This window comes from Pagrus major, chromosome 11 (genome assembly GCF_040436345.1).
Source record: "Pagrus major chromosome 11, Pma_NU_1.0".
In the NCBI taxonomy this organism is placed as follows: Eukaryota; Metazoa; Chordata; class Actinopteri; order Spariformes; family Sparidae; genus Pagrus; species Pagrus major.
Window position 1 is genome coordinate 7,131,218 of NC_133225.1, and position 17,671 is coordinate 7,148,888.

Genomic DNA, 17,671 nt, shown 5'->3' on the forward strand with positions numbered 1-17,671 from the left:
TAATTAATCGATGGCCTGCTTTGACAGTGTTAATAAATACAAATATTCACATGATTTGGTTTCATAATGAATATTGTACTAATAAAAGACGAGGATGTATCACAAACTCTTCTCTTGGTTTTTCTTTCCAGGCTGACAATAAACGCAGAATGCCAGCTGCAGTTGCACAACTTTCCAATGGACGAACACTCCTGTCCGCTCATCTTCTCCAGCTGTGAGTACATCTTGCTCATGTAGCAACAAAACATTAAAAAAAAATATGTTTCATCTTGTATTTCTGAGGTGATCATGCCGCTTTTTAGCAAGTACTCACTGAATATGAGCTGATGTCAGTGTCAGTCAGAGTACAGCTGCTTCTGAACCACTCTTAATTCATTTTGAAGTACTTCATCAAATATTCAACTTCATCAAATGTGATTAGAAGTGTTAGTTTAACACATGAGATATTTTATAAATCTGTAAAAGTAGTGATTTATGACAAAGATGGCCAAAGGACTTTTGTCAGCACATACAAACATGAATCTTTTTGAATTATTCATGAGTGAAGTGCAGCAGCAGGGGGAAAAGTAATTCATGTTTTGTTATGTTTGCTATAGTATTGCGATAAAAACTTATTTATTTTATGCTAATAGTCACATTTATTTTTTATTTTGTTTTGTTTATTTGTGTAGTGCATTTTATCCATGAGAGGAATATCCAAGCACAGACAGTACGTGAGAATGAAGGATTCAAGATATACTATGTGTGTGTTTGAGGGGGAGCGACAGTCTGTGTCACGTCTCCTCTCAGTTGTAAACCCGTTAATTTTGGTCCCCTGAACATCAGATCTCGTAATAACAAATCATTCTCATGTCACGATTTTAATTCTTTTAATAAGCTAGATATTAGAGACATCAGGGAGATTTTTGGGGGGTCATTTACAAGAAAGATTTCAGATGCACCTCCTTTACAAACATTAATTTGACATCTTTTGAACATCTTGGCTTTATTCTACACTTTAGAGTCCCCGTTTTAATTTTAATTTTAAAGCCAAACAGTGTTTTTATCCCAGAATTGGAAGAGTTCTTATCTCATTTCATGTCCAAGTTCAACAAGATTCTTATTTTAGGCCATTTGATAGACTCACCTCCCAACCGAGAAGCTACACCGTATCTCCTTGTACATCTCCAACTACCTCCTCGCCCAGCGCTGTACCAAGCACCAGCTTCTCTCCCTGCTCGGACACCTCAACTTCGCCGTTCGCATCATCCCTCGAGGTTGATCCTTTATCTCCCTCACTGTCCCTGCCTTCCACCATTCATTCCCTCCATGACTACATCACCTCAGACGATCAAATCAACCAGACCGAGAACATCCAGCTGTACACCGACGCACCCTCGGTAGGTTTTGGAGGTTTCTACGACAGTAGATGGTTCGCCTCCAGTTGGCCCATGTAACTCTTCTCTCTCCCTCCTCCCTCTGGCCCCTACCAACCGTATCCAGTCGGCATTTGCTGCACTTCTTCAGGGGCACAAGTGGTCCAAAAAACTCATCCTCATCCACTCAGACAACCTCAATGCCGTCAACCTCATCACCCAACACCAGTCCCTCTGTTTTCAGCCACCATCTACATCTAAACACTCAGTTCCTCCACCTCATCATCGCACCTCAGCAAGCAATCTTGAACAGTCTGTGTCTCCGATATCCGATGAGCCCAAAGCCCAGTAAACCTTTTTGGGGATAATGAAGATGTGGCAATCGAGATGCGTGCTCATCGAGACGTGCCCCCAACTCTGAGTCTCAACCTCCCTGGTTCCTAGACGGTCCGGACACTCTACAACCTTATTCAACGCTCTTTTCCTTCATCCACCGACCTCGACCCCCTTCTCTATCCTCATCAAGTCTTCTGTCAATTCAAATAAAACTACCTTGATGCTGAACGATGGCGTGGTCTCTGTTAGGGAAACTGCTCTTAGTCTGTTTATCTGTTTGTAATTCCTCCCTTGTGATGTCTTTGTCCTTTTCCTTTACTGCTTTAATCTATTTATTGTCCTTTTACTGCTCACAATCTTTAATCTGTTCTTAATTCCTCTGAAGTGACGTCTTCTTCTAATCCTCTTTTATTGTTTTTATTCTTTAATTCATTTCTATTTTGCATTTATTTCTTTTTAATTATTTATTCGTTCATTTTTCTTCTCTCTCTTTTCCTTTTCTGTGATTTTTGCCTGTTTTATCACTTTTATTCTTTTTACTTGTAATGACTCGTATTGACTTTTTGTGATTTTACATTCACACACTGTTCTGTTGTTTTAACTCACCTCAGACTAGACTTCTGCGTGTTTGGCTGGACTATTGAATTTAATATCGTCTTCCTGAGTTTCCTGCTTTCGCATGATTGTCAAGGCACTTTGTAAACTCTGTTTTCAGAGGTGCTATATGAATAAAGTTTATTATTATTATTATTATTATTATTATTATTATTATTATTATTATTATTATTATTATATTATTATATAATTTGTCTTGTTTGAGGGGGAGCAGGAAGCTAAACTGCATTGTTGGCTTGAACTGGAAGAAGAGTATGAAGAGTTGACAGTTTGTACATCATGCGTCCGGGAGCCCGTTCTCTCATAATCCGTCCATGTCTGAAGGCGATTAAGAAGGTTTTTTATTTAAAAAAGCAGCTTTTAAGTGATGTTTCGTATTAAAATTAGTATTTTGTTTTGCACTTATCACACTGAAAAGCAAATGTAACTATTAACGATGCACAGTTTATTATCGCCATGAACCAGGGCTTTAGGCGTGAGTCTTAAGACACCAGAATGTATTAAACTCAACCTTTCTGAGTTCTGCGGGGTAAAAGTGGCTCAACAGAAACTGTAAATTCACATCGCAGACTTTACTCCGACTGTTGGTGATCGGATGTGAGATTTAAAGGGTCGTCAGTGCATCCAGCAGGACGTTCAGTAAACCTGATGATGCCCTGAGGAACGGAGCATTGTGTCGAAAATGAAGTTGATGTGTTATCTGCTGTGGGCCTACAGTGGTCACACAGAGATCCATTATCAACGTCACAGAGTCCTTTAATGTGATAAGACCCCGCGACTCGTGCAGCATAATGGATCTTATAACACGCTCGCTGCACCGCCATGTCTGCGGACCCGTCCTGCTGAGATCCATCAAACCAATCTCCTCACCTAAGGAAAACATCAGACATTACACTTGTTTCCATGACAACCTGTCTGTTTTTTTTTTTTGTTTTTTTTTTGATTAAGTCAGATCTGCTTATCTTTAAAGCCATCATGTCTCTGGAGACTGGAATAATTAACTACAGTACAATGCAAACATGAAGGGAGCAGAGTGTAGACTGCAGATAATTAACATACTACATCGACTGAAGCTTCTGTCTCATCGCTGACTTATTAAAGTGTAAGTTCACCCAACGACGAAAATTGAATCATAACCTGCTCATCCCCACGTCAGTGGAAACTCAGATGTTGCACAAGTCGTCTGAGCTTTTTAGCTTTTTTAAGCTCATTGTAACAGTTTGATGATTTTGATTCACTCTCATTCACCTTGTTGATGAAGGGCCTCGGTCATCCAGGTCATGGTAAGTCTAAGTGCTGTATCGTAGGCAACAGGACTTGTTTCAGTTTCTTGAAGACGTTTCACCTCTCATCCAAGAGGCTTCTTCAGTTCTACCTGGAGGGGAGTTGCAGGCGTCTAAACTCTGTGGGAGTTTCCTTACAGAGTCGTTAAGGACACGTGTGAGCTCTGAGTTTCAGAGTTCGTTGGTCAAACCGGCCTTCATGTGGGTTGCTAAGGCTAGGTGAGACAGCATTGTAGGTGGGTGATTCACCTTGTTTCCAGCCGCAGCAGGAATGTTGTTTTAACACTGAGGCGACCAAAAAACATACTGTGTGCTTTTTGTACAGCACCAAATGGTAGACGGATATAGCAGCGGCTAGCTGGTGAACATGGTGAAGCATGTGACACTCAACACAGAGCCAAAACCAGAGAGAGTATTACATTTAAATTCTCATGAGGTCAGAGAAACACATTTAAATTGATGCTAATGTGACTGTTTGTGTGCTGGATGTGTTGTTGCTGTGCTAAAGTTGCAAAAACAGAAATCGATTGATACAAGTTACATTTTTATTAACATGAATGTATTTGTATATGAATGTAGCCTCATTTTTTTTTTTTTCACAGACACACCAGCTTTGCAGTAAATCTGATTTGGTAAAAAGAAATAACTAAAAGTTAATATTTAATCACTGATCATTAATGAACACAAGTATTAAATGAAATAAGTAAACTTCATGTTTAGTCATGAATGTAGTGCTTTCTTGTAGCTCAGTGCTTTCATGTCAGACACACAGATGGAGTGGAACAATGCAATTCTCAGCAGCATACGGCCGCTGACTCACTGTATCACATGTTTTGGGGATGGTGAGAAAAAATTTAATTTCCACTTTATTACTGAGAGCTTTCCAATTTCCTGCAGTTGTAAATTAATAGCTCTGTTGTACGGTTATGATAATGACTCAGGTTCGGCTGCTGTAGCTACAGTACAACACACTTTAACACTAAAACAAAATGAATCATAATTGTTGTACATGTAGACTAATACGAATCAGGTCTGCACTTCTTTAATTACACACCTACATTATTTTATATACACAAGAAGATTACTGTTATTACTGTGCAAGTCACGGATTGAAAATGTGACTTCAATAAACAGATGTATTCTTATATATACGTTAATGTGTAAGAAACCTTTTGCTGTTGCAGTTACATGTAGTCAAGCTGGAGCTCATTTTTAACTATGTTATGTAGGGCTCAGTTTCATTATTATTAATGAATTGTTTGGTCTGAAAAGAGTCAGAAAATAGTGAAAAGAGCCCAAACACACGTTCATATTGATTGTTTTTTCCAACTAATACTCCAAACCCCAAAATGATTCATTTTACACAAACAAAGGCAGCCAGTCACCATATTTAAGAAACTGTAACCATGGAAGTACGGAGGACTGAACCTGCCAAAATCATAATTATAATAATATTATAATAATTTAAATGTATGTATTTATCATCATTTCTTTATTATTTTCCATTTGCATTTTCCACCCACTTATTTCCACAAATGTATTAATTCCTTTATTTCTTTTTACTTTTCTGTATACGTCATTATGCAAATTAAAATTAATTTATTTTTTTTTATGTATGTCTGATAAAATCCTCATATGTATATACATTTTTATATATTACTGTACATATTTTTTTAAAAATACCAGACATTTATGCCACTTTAAACTCTAACGTTAGCGTTTAAATTGATAGTTAGCATTAGCAATGTTAACGTTTGCTAGCTAGCATTAGCAAAATTTGTATATAATATATACTTAAACTGCTTTTTGTTATAATCCATAAAGTAAAGGCTGTACGTGCTCCAGGTGCTGCTGTGACACGGAGCTTCAAACTGAATCCATCTGAAGCACTTATATTCTGAAAGTCTTCCTCTTAAGCTAATGTGTATTTAGTCTTCAGCACATCAGTCATTTATAAATTGTTCTTTGAGCCCATCACTAATGTTTTATGCAAATGTCATACTGAATATTTCTAACCAAGTGCCGCCATTCATAAAAGTTTATAACAGTAAGCTGTTATTTTCTGAACGTTCTGAATATGAGCGGCAATTGCTGAATCTTTAATGACATCATTAATAGCAAATGAGAGAATGTGGCAAATGTTAATGGAATTCATTCATCAAGCATGTTTGAAAACAATTAGTGGTTTTGGCAACTGCTTCCCTCGCAGTTAATGTTTTTGTTAATTGAAAGCCTATTAAATCAAATTGCTATCAGGCGCGATGATAATTTTGTTAGCTTTTCTAAAATGATCGTGTGTCTGTTTAAGACTGGAAACGGATCCAGGCTGGTGCGACACCAAAGCGTAAATGCCATCATTAACCCGTCATTAACTGCACATGATCGATTGTAAAAGCACTCCCAGGCTCCGTGAGCATCATGTGAAGGTCAGGCCCAACATCAAGATGGATTCAGTGCATTATTGAACCAAAGCTTTCATTTAATCTGCTTTTCCTTCTGCCTCTGTCTTCACTCCAGACTGCCTTTTCATTAGCCCAGCCTCCATCACAAGACAAATGTAGCTCAGGCTGGCCCTAGGTCTGACTGCACAGGATATCCATCATTAGGATGTGCCATGTAGCGCCAAGGGTCACACACACACACACATGCTCTGTGTAATTGCAGATGGATACCCACGAGATGAGATGATTTACAAGTGGAGGAAGAACTCTGTGGAGGCGGCTGACCAGAAGTCCTGGCGTCTCTACCAGTTTGATTTTATGGGCCTGAGAAACACTACAGACATCATACAGACGACAGCAGGTAGGATCCGTCTGTTGTACGGTTTCATTCACATCGTCCAGCGAGTAGACGGCGTTCACTCCTTCATTCATTTATTGTGCAGTGAAAGTTGTGTTTGTCACTAGAGACAGAGACTGTTAGTGGAAGATCACACTAGAAAACATGTAGCATGTGGCTGGAGATGAGCTGGTATCCATCAGGTTTTCCCTGTTAAACACTTGTACTTGCCAAAATTTAATTCAGTATGAAGACTAAAAAAAGAAAAGCCCCAGTTTAGACCAAGTCAATTCAAAAATAAACTGACAAATCGATTAGTCACACTACATGCTGTCCTGTAATCGCTTATGAAATATCTCCTCTACACGGAGCTTGCAAAAAATACAAGTAAAAAAAAAACTTCTCTTCTCCGTCTGTCATGGTCGTCCCCTGGATCGAATCTCTTCACTACATCGTCATGCTACATTTGTAAAAGTTGCTCACAGAAGTCCTCTTCCACATAAATAAAACGTATTTGTCGTATTTCAGATCTCAGTGCTTACTGTTGGTATTGGCGAGTTCAGCTCGATACGGCTCTCCTTGAGCAGCTACTTCTTCAGAAATGCAACAAAAGCATACTGCAGCATATCACCAGAGTAACTGCTAACTGTGTCTCTGTAAAACGATACATAGACATCATAAGGTCAGAAATGTTGTTTCTTCACATTCTGTTGATAATTGTAATAAAAAAAACCAAAAAAATCAACGTAAATTCACAGAAAAAAGTCAATGATCGTGACTGCATTCTGATTTCATGCTTCATACAATCTAAGTGGTTTCTGACACAACAGCAGGTCACAGTAAAGAGTTGGAGGTGTGCAGCCGATCAGCTCACTTTAGTTTCTCCCTACAATATGTAAAATTGATCTACTGTCATAAAATGCAGAAAAAATTACCACCATTTAGATTTCTGTTGATCAGTCGCTGTCAGCACTGACCTCACTGACAAACATTGTGTTTCCTGCTGATTACATGCAGCAGTATTTCCTGTGGATCCCTCGTGCATATGTAGACGCAGGAATGGCGGACTCCACCACTAACAATGAAAACTACCTGCTGTTCTTTTAAGAACTGCAGCCAATACATCCTTTAAAAAATGTGTCATTGAAACCTCTTTGGGGCGAGAAGAATGAAATCCAGTTCAGCGGCCCCCACAATTTATATCATGGTGTGTAATGCAGTTCATTTTTCCCTCCCATTAATAATAACTGTTATCAGCTGAAGGTATAAAGGGACCTAAAGAGGAAGCTGTACCTGATCTGCATAGAGCTGACTCAGCGCTTATATTTTTAGAAATGTTATACATCATTCGCTCTCGATAGCAGACGACGCAGCGCTGCACTTTAACCCCCCCACCTGGCTCCATGTAAGACTCACTGCCAGTAACAACACAAGTTAAATTAAACTGCACTATAATGTAGCTGTAAAGCAGATATGAGGACATTGTGTTCAAGTGTTAACCTGTTAATCAACAAGTGTTAATTAATGTATTTGTATTGTGACTTCGCCTCGTAGTGTAATATCTGATGTATAAACACATAACGATGGAGTAAAAGTATAAAACAGCTGTATCATGTTTAATGATAGATGATAACACCAGTGAACATTTACTGACTGTTTAAACAGATAAACAAAGACAAACAGAGGTTTAGACATGGAGACATGTTGAGTTTGTAGGTTTTATTCTTGACCTCGAGAAAAAAAAAAAAACAACTCGATGTTAGCTGCATCTCAGGACCTTGATGACGATGGAGTCAAAAACTATTTTCAAATACATATAACATTTATTAAATTCATATATAATTACCATTAGTACACACTTAGTACTCAGTATTAGTCCTTTAAAAGAAATGCCCTGTAAATAAGCATTTAATTTATAATTATAATTAGTGTTCAAAGTTTATTAAAGCAACATTATGTAGCTTTTTCACCTTAAAATATCAGCTTCAAAGTCATTTTGATGGTTCAAATTGCACAAAATGACAATTTCTACATAATGTTGCTTTAATTATCAATAATAAATACAGACAGACATATTTTTTACACGTATGTGTTGTGTTATATTGTCAGTTCTTCACTATCTGTTGCAGATGCTTTACAGTAGAAGTTTTAGTTGTTAACATACATTAATAAACACTTCAGTACGAGGGACTATAGCCAGTTATAAACTGTAAGTGTTTATATACTGATTAACAATTTATAGTTAAATATCTTTAGATAATAGTTATTTCAGGGTTAAAAGACAATGAGATGCTTTATAATACCATTTATTTTGTAATTTTACAGTAAACAATTGCTTAATAAATGGTTAATAAAGACTTTAATTGTGAAGTGAAATGATTAAATGAAGTTTAATTTACTATAAAAGGTACCATGTATTAATGATGGTTATTATAAAGTGTTACCGTGTCAGTTTGTTTAGCCCTAATTTGTTATTTTGCTCATTTTTAGCCACATTAGCACATTTTCTCTACCCGTGGCTCCAGTGACTGGAGACAAGTGTTGTGTTGTGTTGTGTCTCTCACACACAGGTGACTACGTGGTGATGACGGTGTACTTCGACCTGAGTAGACGGATGGGCTACTTCACCATCCAGACCTACATCCCCTGCATCCTCACCGTGGTCCTCTCCTGGGTGTCCTTCTGGATCAAAAAAGACGCCACGCCGGCCAGAACGGCTTTAGGTACCGCGCTCTCGTCGGCAGTCTATTATCCGAGTCTGTACCAGGACGCTCTGTTTATGTCTGGAACATCGCTTTAAATGTGAAGCTGTAGAGATAATTGGAAATAGTGATGCAGACGGCGTCTCAAGGTCTTACTTTTGAGGTTTCCATTTGCGCACTTTAATCATGTTTTGCTTTACGTGCTGTTATCTATACTGCATGGATATTTGTTTGTCGCCTAACTTGAGTCACTCCATCTGCTCTTTCTTGTTTTGTTATGCTCTTTCCCCTCTTCTGTGCATGCTCTCTATATGTTGTTGTGCAGTGAGGAACATTTCGATGAAGGTAATTTCATCTTTTTTTCCCCATTTTTTTTTCTTCCATTATTCACATTTTTGAGCACGATTATATTTGGCCAGACCATCAAGAAAGGAATTTTTAAAAATGCTACTTGAAGTAGAGCAATTTTTAAACTTGTAGACAGGTATTACGTAGGAAGTAAGTGGGCCTGTTTTGGACCATACAAGGGCAAACTACTGAGCAATCTGTGCTACGAATGCGTGATTTTCATTTCTTCGTCCCCCTCAAGTGGTCTGTTTTTGTATCATCCACTCAGAACCGCTGTGTTCTGTACGAAAATGTAGGAAATGAATAACGACTGCTATATATATTAATAATCTGGATCAATCGCATGGAAATCAGGAGATAAAATGCAGATAATGACGGTATAAGTACAGGGAGAAACCGAGCCCGAACAAAAAAACTGGTCACGTGCAGCGGGCCCCTTCGACCATTTATGTTTGACACATAATATACAGAACCTGACAATTTCCTCCACATTGAGCTGTCAGTAAAGATAAATGCTTTTTCCTCTCTGCAAACCTGCTGCTCAGACTATAATTTACAGCAAAAAAAAAAAAAAAAACTCAAATCTCTGCCACAGCATCAGCAGACGGCAGGTAAGTGTAATCACTGTGGCGAGCAGAGGCTAACGGAGAAGTGTGAGATGTCCACCTGGAATAGATGGGGCCAGCTTGTTACCATGGGAACCTCAGTGAAACAGTCACAGATGTGTGTTTTTTTTCTTGTAGGTGTCTTTATAACGCTCACGGAGGAGACGGGAGGGAGGAAGGAGTTAAATGATGCTAGCTCTTAATCTTAAAGGCTGCACTGATCAGTATTTTTATATTAACAGTGGATCGATTGACTGTGTGTAATGTGAAGGAAGTGATGAACCCACAGAGAATCATCACCTGTCTCTACAGACACAGGAGGTTTTAGCCTCTCTGAGCTCATTGTTTTGGTTTTCTGGCCTCCACTTCAACGCTTTCATCTGTTTAAAGTAAAAAAGCTCTGAAAGTGCTAAACTGGTGAGCTTTTAGCAGCTAAAAAAGCCAGGAGTTAGGGTTGGTGGAGACCAAAAACTGAGCTAAAAGAGAACAGTGAATATTTTACTTGCGTTTGTCAGATAGCACAAGACTTGACATGAATTTGAATGGCGCTCGATGCCAACTGGAGATGTAAAATAAGCAACTGTTTGCTGACACGTTTACCATATCAACTTCCTGAGTCCTAAAACAAAGACTAAGTTAGCATTTGTGCTCTTCTGGGTCCCTCGTCTCAAAGTCAATGAGCTTTTTAAATGGGTTTTGTTCACGTTATGATCTCCGACATAAACACGTCAGTAAATACCCATAACTAAAAAGCCTTTATGTGTCTTTAAAATGGCAGATGCTATGCGGCTAAATGAGACCACCAAAGTTAGAGACTCATCTACTCATTCGTCTTTACAGGCCGACTTTAGCTGCACATTATTCTAAGTCTAACTTTACAACTTCAACAAATGTATAGTATAGTGTGGTAGGAAGCTCAGTGACGGTGAGTGGAGGTTAGCGTTTGACTTCCAGCAATTTATTTAAGGCTTCAAAAAACCATAAAAGTGGTGTTCATCTGTGGAGATTATCTCGCTGAACAAAATGTGTAAGTATCACAAATTTAGAGCTTATTTTCTGTAATAATCCAAAGTCCAATTGAAAGATCCCATCGGCTTTTTGTCGAGGGAACCAGGGCGATGCTAACCTCCGGGTTAGCCTGTCCATTCACGGAGAAAACTGATGGGATTCTGTTTCAGTCTGTTTTGGACACATTTCAAATATATTAAACAGGTTAGACGGGGTTGTCCAAAAAAACTTGTCTCAACATGAAACCTTGCTGCAGCCAACAGGGTTTTTCTCGCTCCATTATCACTTCTGAGATGAGTCTGTCCCGTCTTGTGTCCTTCAGGTATAACCACAGTGCTGACCATGACCACCCTCAGCAGTGTGGCCAGGACGTCACTGCCCAGAGTGTCCTACGTCACTGCCATGGACCTTTTCGTCACCGTCTGCTTCCTGTTTGTCTTCGCCGCTCTGATGGAGTACGCCACATTAAATTATTACTCATACAGCGCTCGGAGACCCAGCTGCATGCAGCCTAAAAGATCGGTGAGTTGTTTTTTTTTTATATCTTTCTTAATATTTTTGCAGCTTCTTAAAATCCCCCCCAAAAAATGAACTCACGAGAGATACGAATGATAAAATGTAGATTGGGGCGATGCCCTCATGTTGGTGATTGCTGCCCACTTGTTAAAGAAGTGGTTTTTCCTCTGATGGTGCTTCGGCGTTGTTATCACAAGACGGAAGTGAGAGAATCGTCAGGGTTGAGATGATGCGACGCTGCCCTTTATAAGCTCTCCTGATAAGACTGTTACTATTTTAAGGGACACTGCATCAGTCTGAACAAGACACCAAGACAGACGGGCCCCGTCTCGCCCGTCAACAACTGAAGGAAGGAGAGCAGACTGTCACCTCAGGTTCTGTGCAGACGAGCAGAGCTTTAATCTGAAAAGTTATAACGGACAAAATGTTTTAACTTCCTGAGCAGTAATGCACTTTTATTGCTTATTAACATGTTTCATGTTTCTAAAATAAAAGATCAGGGACATAATCTTTATTAAGACAGTCGTTTAAGAGAATATTAGGTAGTTTAGCCTGTTTGAAAATATGTATTTGCATCCATTTATGTTATTTGTGTCCAGTATTTAACATTTAATGCCTCGAGTACGTCTCAGCTGATCTTATGGGCCAACTTAAAAACAAATACTTCAGTTGGTAAGGCAAGTCAAGCTCACTAGATAGATTAACACAGTTGCTTTATTATTTTATTTTACATTTATTAACTTTGTTAACTAGTAATCAGGAATACGACTCAGCCTCAGACTCAGTTTGTGGTTCGGTTATTTCCTGTTTTGTTTTGAAGTTCTGACCTCAGGTGTCATGTTTTGCTTCTCATTTCCGCCCTTTGTCTGCTTTCCCGCCTTTTTTACTCCTCGCTTTTGTTTCTTGGTTTTCTCCCGTTTTGTTTTCTGCCTTTTGTTGCCACATTTTTCGATTTTGGATTTATTGCACTTGGACTTTCGTTTTATTGTAATAAAACTCACCTTTTGTCAAGTTGCAGTACCTGCCTGCCTGCATGTGGGTCCTTGACAGTACAAATATTGTCTTCTGTATCTCCAAAGGAGCTTTATCAAGTCTGAGATAATAACACTGATGATGTCGGGGGCTTGGAGATTAAATATTTAATGATTATAATAGAAATATGCACCAAGAACTGGAGACGTAAAGTTTGAGGGATGTGGTTATTTATAAGGCGGGGCACGTCTAATGAAAAGACAGTTGCATTACCGGTAAATTGGGGACTAAAGGTCATCATGGGAATTTGAACAAAAATAAATAAGAGATATTTGTCACAAACCGGCTCGATGCATGTGAGAAAGATGGTCAGCTTCAAAGAGTTTTTCCTCTGAATAAATAAAAACTATTTACCAAAGCATGAGGTGTAGAGATGGGTTTCATTAGTAGCATGGGGATGTATGGGTTAGTCACGAAGGCAGCAAAAGGTCGAACCAAACCAAAAAACCTTGCAATGGCGAGCCGAGGAGAGGGAGAAATAATTAGAGCAGTCGGGTAATTACAGCTTTAATTGAGGCCTTCACAGGTGCCCCCACTTTATCTCAACGACCCTCCCTGACTGCAGGAAGAGGCCACTGCAGGAGGAAAAGGGAAGTCAATAATAAATGTTACAGGACAGGATCTTTTTGCCTCTGTGAAATGGATTTTTTACCATATTGTAATCTGTCTTCCAACATAATGGGAGCTAGGCTAAATAATAATAGCCATAGGCTAAATAACACACAGGCCCGGCTGGAAACAAAACAGATCGATGCAAAGACGAGATTTTCTCAACAAGCCTGTTCACTGACAATACATGGTTGCTACTAATCTGATGAGTTTTCCTTCCTGTTCCTCTTTATCACCACCTTCTTCTTCTTCCTCTTCTTCCTCTTCTTCTTCTTCTTCTTCTCAGAACTACTCCGTCCTGGATGTGAGACCTCCACACACCGTCATCGCTTTAAACAACTCCATGTACTGGCAGGACTTTGAGGACGCTTGTGTCTACGAGTGTCTGGACGGGAAAGACTGCCAGAGCTTCTTCTGCTGCTTCGAGGAGTGTAAAGAAGGCGCGTGGAGGAAAGGACGCGTCCACATAGATTTACTTGAACTGGACGCGTACTCGCGCGTCTTTTTCCCCACCTCCTTCCTGCTGTTCAACGTCGTGTACTGGGTCGGCTACCTCTACCTTTAGCACACTGCAGGAGGACGGCGCAGTTCAACACGAGAAGATTCGAGAATAAAAAGAGGTAACGGCGAATAAACTGCGGCGCTGTTACCCGGAGGACAGGTTGTGTCTGCACAGTTTTCTGCCGCTGTGACTTCAGGTATGAGAATACAACACAATTCTGATTCTGAGAGGGAGGACAGGATGGACTGTGACAAGACAAAGACGGGAAATGTGCTACCAATCGGGAGGAAGACTTGTGTTTGTAGGGACTGTACCGGCACATTATTATCCAGCCATCAGTCAAATCCAGTTGATGAAAAATCCAAGGACATTCAAACCATTCATAGTGCCTTCCTCTGGAGGGGTAGATACTATCTGCTACAATAATCAGGGAATAATGGTTTATAAAAAAAAAATTAAAAAAATAGAGAAAAGCCTGGCTTTGACTGATTACGGCTGTTCTCATTCAGAAGCTTTGAGTAACATTTATAAACCAGCCGTTTGTTGCAACAACCACATGAAGAATCATTTGGGTTTTATCTCTTCGCACTGACGTTCAGTCGTTAGGAATGAATCACTCCTCTTGCTCACAACACTATTAGTGCCCCTATACGCTGTAATAGATACGTCGGTTCCCAGGGAAGAGAATACGTTGATGTAGAGAGAGTAATAATATGTGCTTTAGTGGCACATGATACGTCAAAGGATGTGACATCAGTGATCTGAGTGGTTTCTTTCTATTTTTAGTTATAGACACTAATCTCTCATTGGGGCGTCCTGGATGTGCAACAAGGAGCTCAAGAGACAATAAAATGATGATGGGAAAGTCCTTTATCAACTGATGTGGGTGCAAAACGCAATCCAGCGCAAAGCACCCACCCCGTGTACACTTCAGTGACATTTGGAGAAAAAAATACTGTCGCTTTAAGGGATTAGTTTTGAGATATTTTGGAAAATAGATTTATAACTTAGACAGATAGATGACAAGATTCATATCACGTCTCACACCAAAATGTGTATTAGACCCACCGATCCACCAGAACAACCAGATAAATTAAGGCAAACACGTAATTTAATACGTTGTGTCATCTGTTCTGATAACTTTTTTAATGTAATTAAAAAATTGAACATAACATTTTTATTTAAAGAGCGAGGAAATCCACACAGGACTGAACTCAACACTAACGTTAAGTAGTTTTGGTGACTATAGCCTAACCAAGCTGTGACCATGAGCTTAAATCTCCCTCAACAAGCTTTATTTTGAAAGTCTGACCTCACGTTACATTTGTATTATTGCTAACTTAGAGTGACAACGTGTAGCTAGTTACTGTTTACGCTAAGGCAGGTCTATTACACGGTTTGATGTGATACCGGGTTGAATGTACGTTAAATATATAGCTAAAGTGAGTAGCAGCAGTTAGCTTAGCTTAGCATAAAGACTAGAAACAGGTAGAAACAGCTAGCTATCTTTGGTTTTTGTACGTTTTCATTTTTTAGTCATGCTAGCTTTTTCCCTCTGTTTCTCGTTTTTTATGCTAATCTAGAATAACCTGCTGTTGACTTTAGCTACGTATTCTTTATGCTAATTTAAGCTAACCGGCTGCTGGTTTTAGCTTTATATTCAGCGTACAGATGTGAGAGTGGTGTCAATCCTTTCAGCAGAAAGGTAATACAATGTATTTCCCAAAATATCAAACTATTCCTAAAGAAATGTGAGTAATGATTGGTTTCTTGATTAATATGAAGTGTACGTGGGCCTGTATTAGTCGTTCAGTGTTTCTGTGGAGGCTCTCTGGGTGTCAAAATAACAAATCTTGGGTTAAATATAATTATAAACAGTAGAAATATGCAGCGTTTTGTCTGCCAGCTGCATTGTCACAGATTGTGGACCTCTGAGGTGAAACAGCCAGGGAACAAAGAACAGCCATGCGTATAATTCAAGTGTCATATTTGTGGATGTTACACATATTCACACCATGTATTGGTGTTGCACAGCAGCCACAGCTCTAAACACACACTAGATAAAGTGAATTTAGTTTCTTCTTTTCAGCCGTTAAACCAACAACAACCCTTCAGTTCGTTTTCCGATCACAGTTGGTGAACGAGATGCCGATTATTAAACATAATGGGCGTCATTTGCACACGACTGTAGGCACAAATATAATAATCCCACTTGTTAGGATCACTCATCTCTGTTTGCCCGTTGTTTGCATGCAATAGACGATTAAACGCTTCTCTTAAGGACTCGTTAAACGTCTGGAGATCGAATGATAGTTTTAATATGGACTGTTTGCCTCATAATTTGATTTCCCTGCATTTAGATTTGGCATTAGCAACTGTTGAATTGCCTTAGTGTAGCCTGCCCAAAGCTGAGATGAACACCAGAAATACATATTTACCTCTGATTATAGCCTCAGCATGGTGGAAATCGCACTTCAGTCGAGGCTACTTGTTTGCCTTTGGCTGCAAACTTTAGTGAAACTTTTTATATCCCTTTTTTTGAGCTGTCTTTCTTTTGATTATAATTGTGCCAAATATTTCACATATGTGCCCGGTCATTTATGTTTTTCAAGTTTGAACAACCCCTAAATTATACAAAAATGTTTTTTGATACTGCATTACAGCACAGTATGGCTGTATAACTTTAGCTTTTGAATTGTGGAAGTTTTAAAAGGTGTCGTTTGTAGAATATGGCCAGAATTCAAATGCCGCTCTTTGCTAGCTATCCGTGGATGTAGCTTCCTACCGTTAGCTAATTAGCTAATGGCTCAATTCGCTGTGGAGCCAGTAGCCATACGGTTTGTCTGGACCAAAATATATCATATCTTACCTTCTGGTAATTGAGGATTTATTTCTACCAAACAAAGAGGTGATTGTGGAAAAACAAACCAAGACTATTTTGGTGAGTTGTAGTTTTCTTTTTTGTAGTTTGAATGAAGCGTGTTTTACGATTAAGCTAATGGTTCGGTATAAGAGAAGTGAGTTCAGAAGGTGTACGGTTGTTGTCTAGTAAAGAAAATAGAAGTGTGAGTATTTTATTTCCTGACATTTTGTGAGTTTATTTTGTTCATCTTTTACGCTAACAGTTAGCATACATCTGCCAGCCAAAACTACAGGGGATATCAGACTATCCTCTCTTGTGGTACAAAGTGGTAATACAGACAGGAAGGACCTGGCTAGCTGGTTAGCATGCTAACTTCAGTGGACGTCTCCACAACACAATACATAGACGTCTTTCTTAACACTCTGTTGATAATGTTTCTTCCTTTATGAAATGTTTTAAACTAAAATTCTGGCCATATCTTACAAATTGCTGCTATAAGCGATAGCTGGGGTTGATGCTGTGCTCACATTGTGGCACCATGAAGTAAAACTGAGGACTCATTATTTCCAACTGGAGAGGAACAGTAAACTCAGCTGGGGTAAAGTGGCTCCTACTGTGCCTGCAGACAAACGAGATGCTGAATGAAAATGGATGCAGTCGCATATGTCGCTGCACCTGTTCGTCATGCAAAACACACAGTACTGACAGCAGCTCGGACTGGATTGTTTTTGGGTCTTTTTTAATTGCAATGTGGTAATTTATACAAGTAATCGTACTGAACAATAATAATAACAATAAGGAACTTTAACCTGCCACGTGTGGAATTTTGTCGGCCACGAAACGTGTTTTATAATCACACTGATGGTTTGTGTTGCAGTGTTGGTTGACTCATTACTCTGTGGAGCCCAGATGTTCTGACTCCCTTCTGCTAACAGATGAAGGGGCGATGCAATAAGGTATTAAGAGTGGTGCTAGATTTTACAGTTACTCTTGCATTACCGTGTTAGGACAAAAAAGTATAAACTAAACTATAAAATAAACAGAGACAGGGAAGGCATGTGACAGAGATCACTCGCTGAGCCACCGGGATGCACCCATATGTAAGTTTGTATTCTGCCA

At 39.2% G+C, this 17,671-nt stretch overlaps 1 protein-coding gene across 1 annotated transcript in view; it reads left to right on the forward strand.

Annotated features, from left to right (window-relative positions):
- The window catches only part of gabrg3 (gamma-aminobutyric acid type A receptor subunit gamma3), a 46,521-nt gene extending 32,769 nt beyond the window's left edge, over window positions 1-13,752 (forward strand). The window contains exons 5-9 of the mRNA XM_073476739.1: window positions 132-214; window positions 6,254-6,391; window positions 8,938-9,090; window positions 11,353-11,552; window positions 13,474-13,752. Coding sequence (XP_073332840.1) covers window positions 132-214; window positions 6,254-6,391; window positions 8,938-9,090; window positions 11,353-11,552; window positions 13,474-13,752 — 853 coding nt within the window. The remainder of the gene's footprint in view (window positions 1-131; window positions 215-6,253; window positions 6,392-8,937; window positions 9,091-11,352; window positions 11,553-13,473) is intronic.
- Window positions 13,753-17,671: the final 3,919 nt, after the last annotated feature.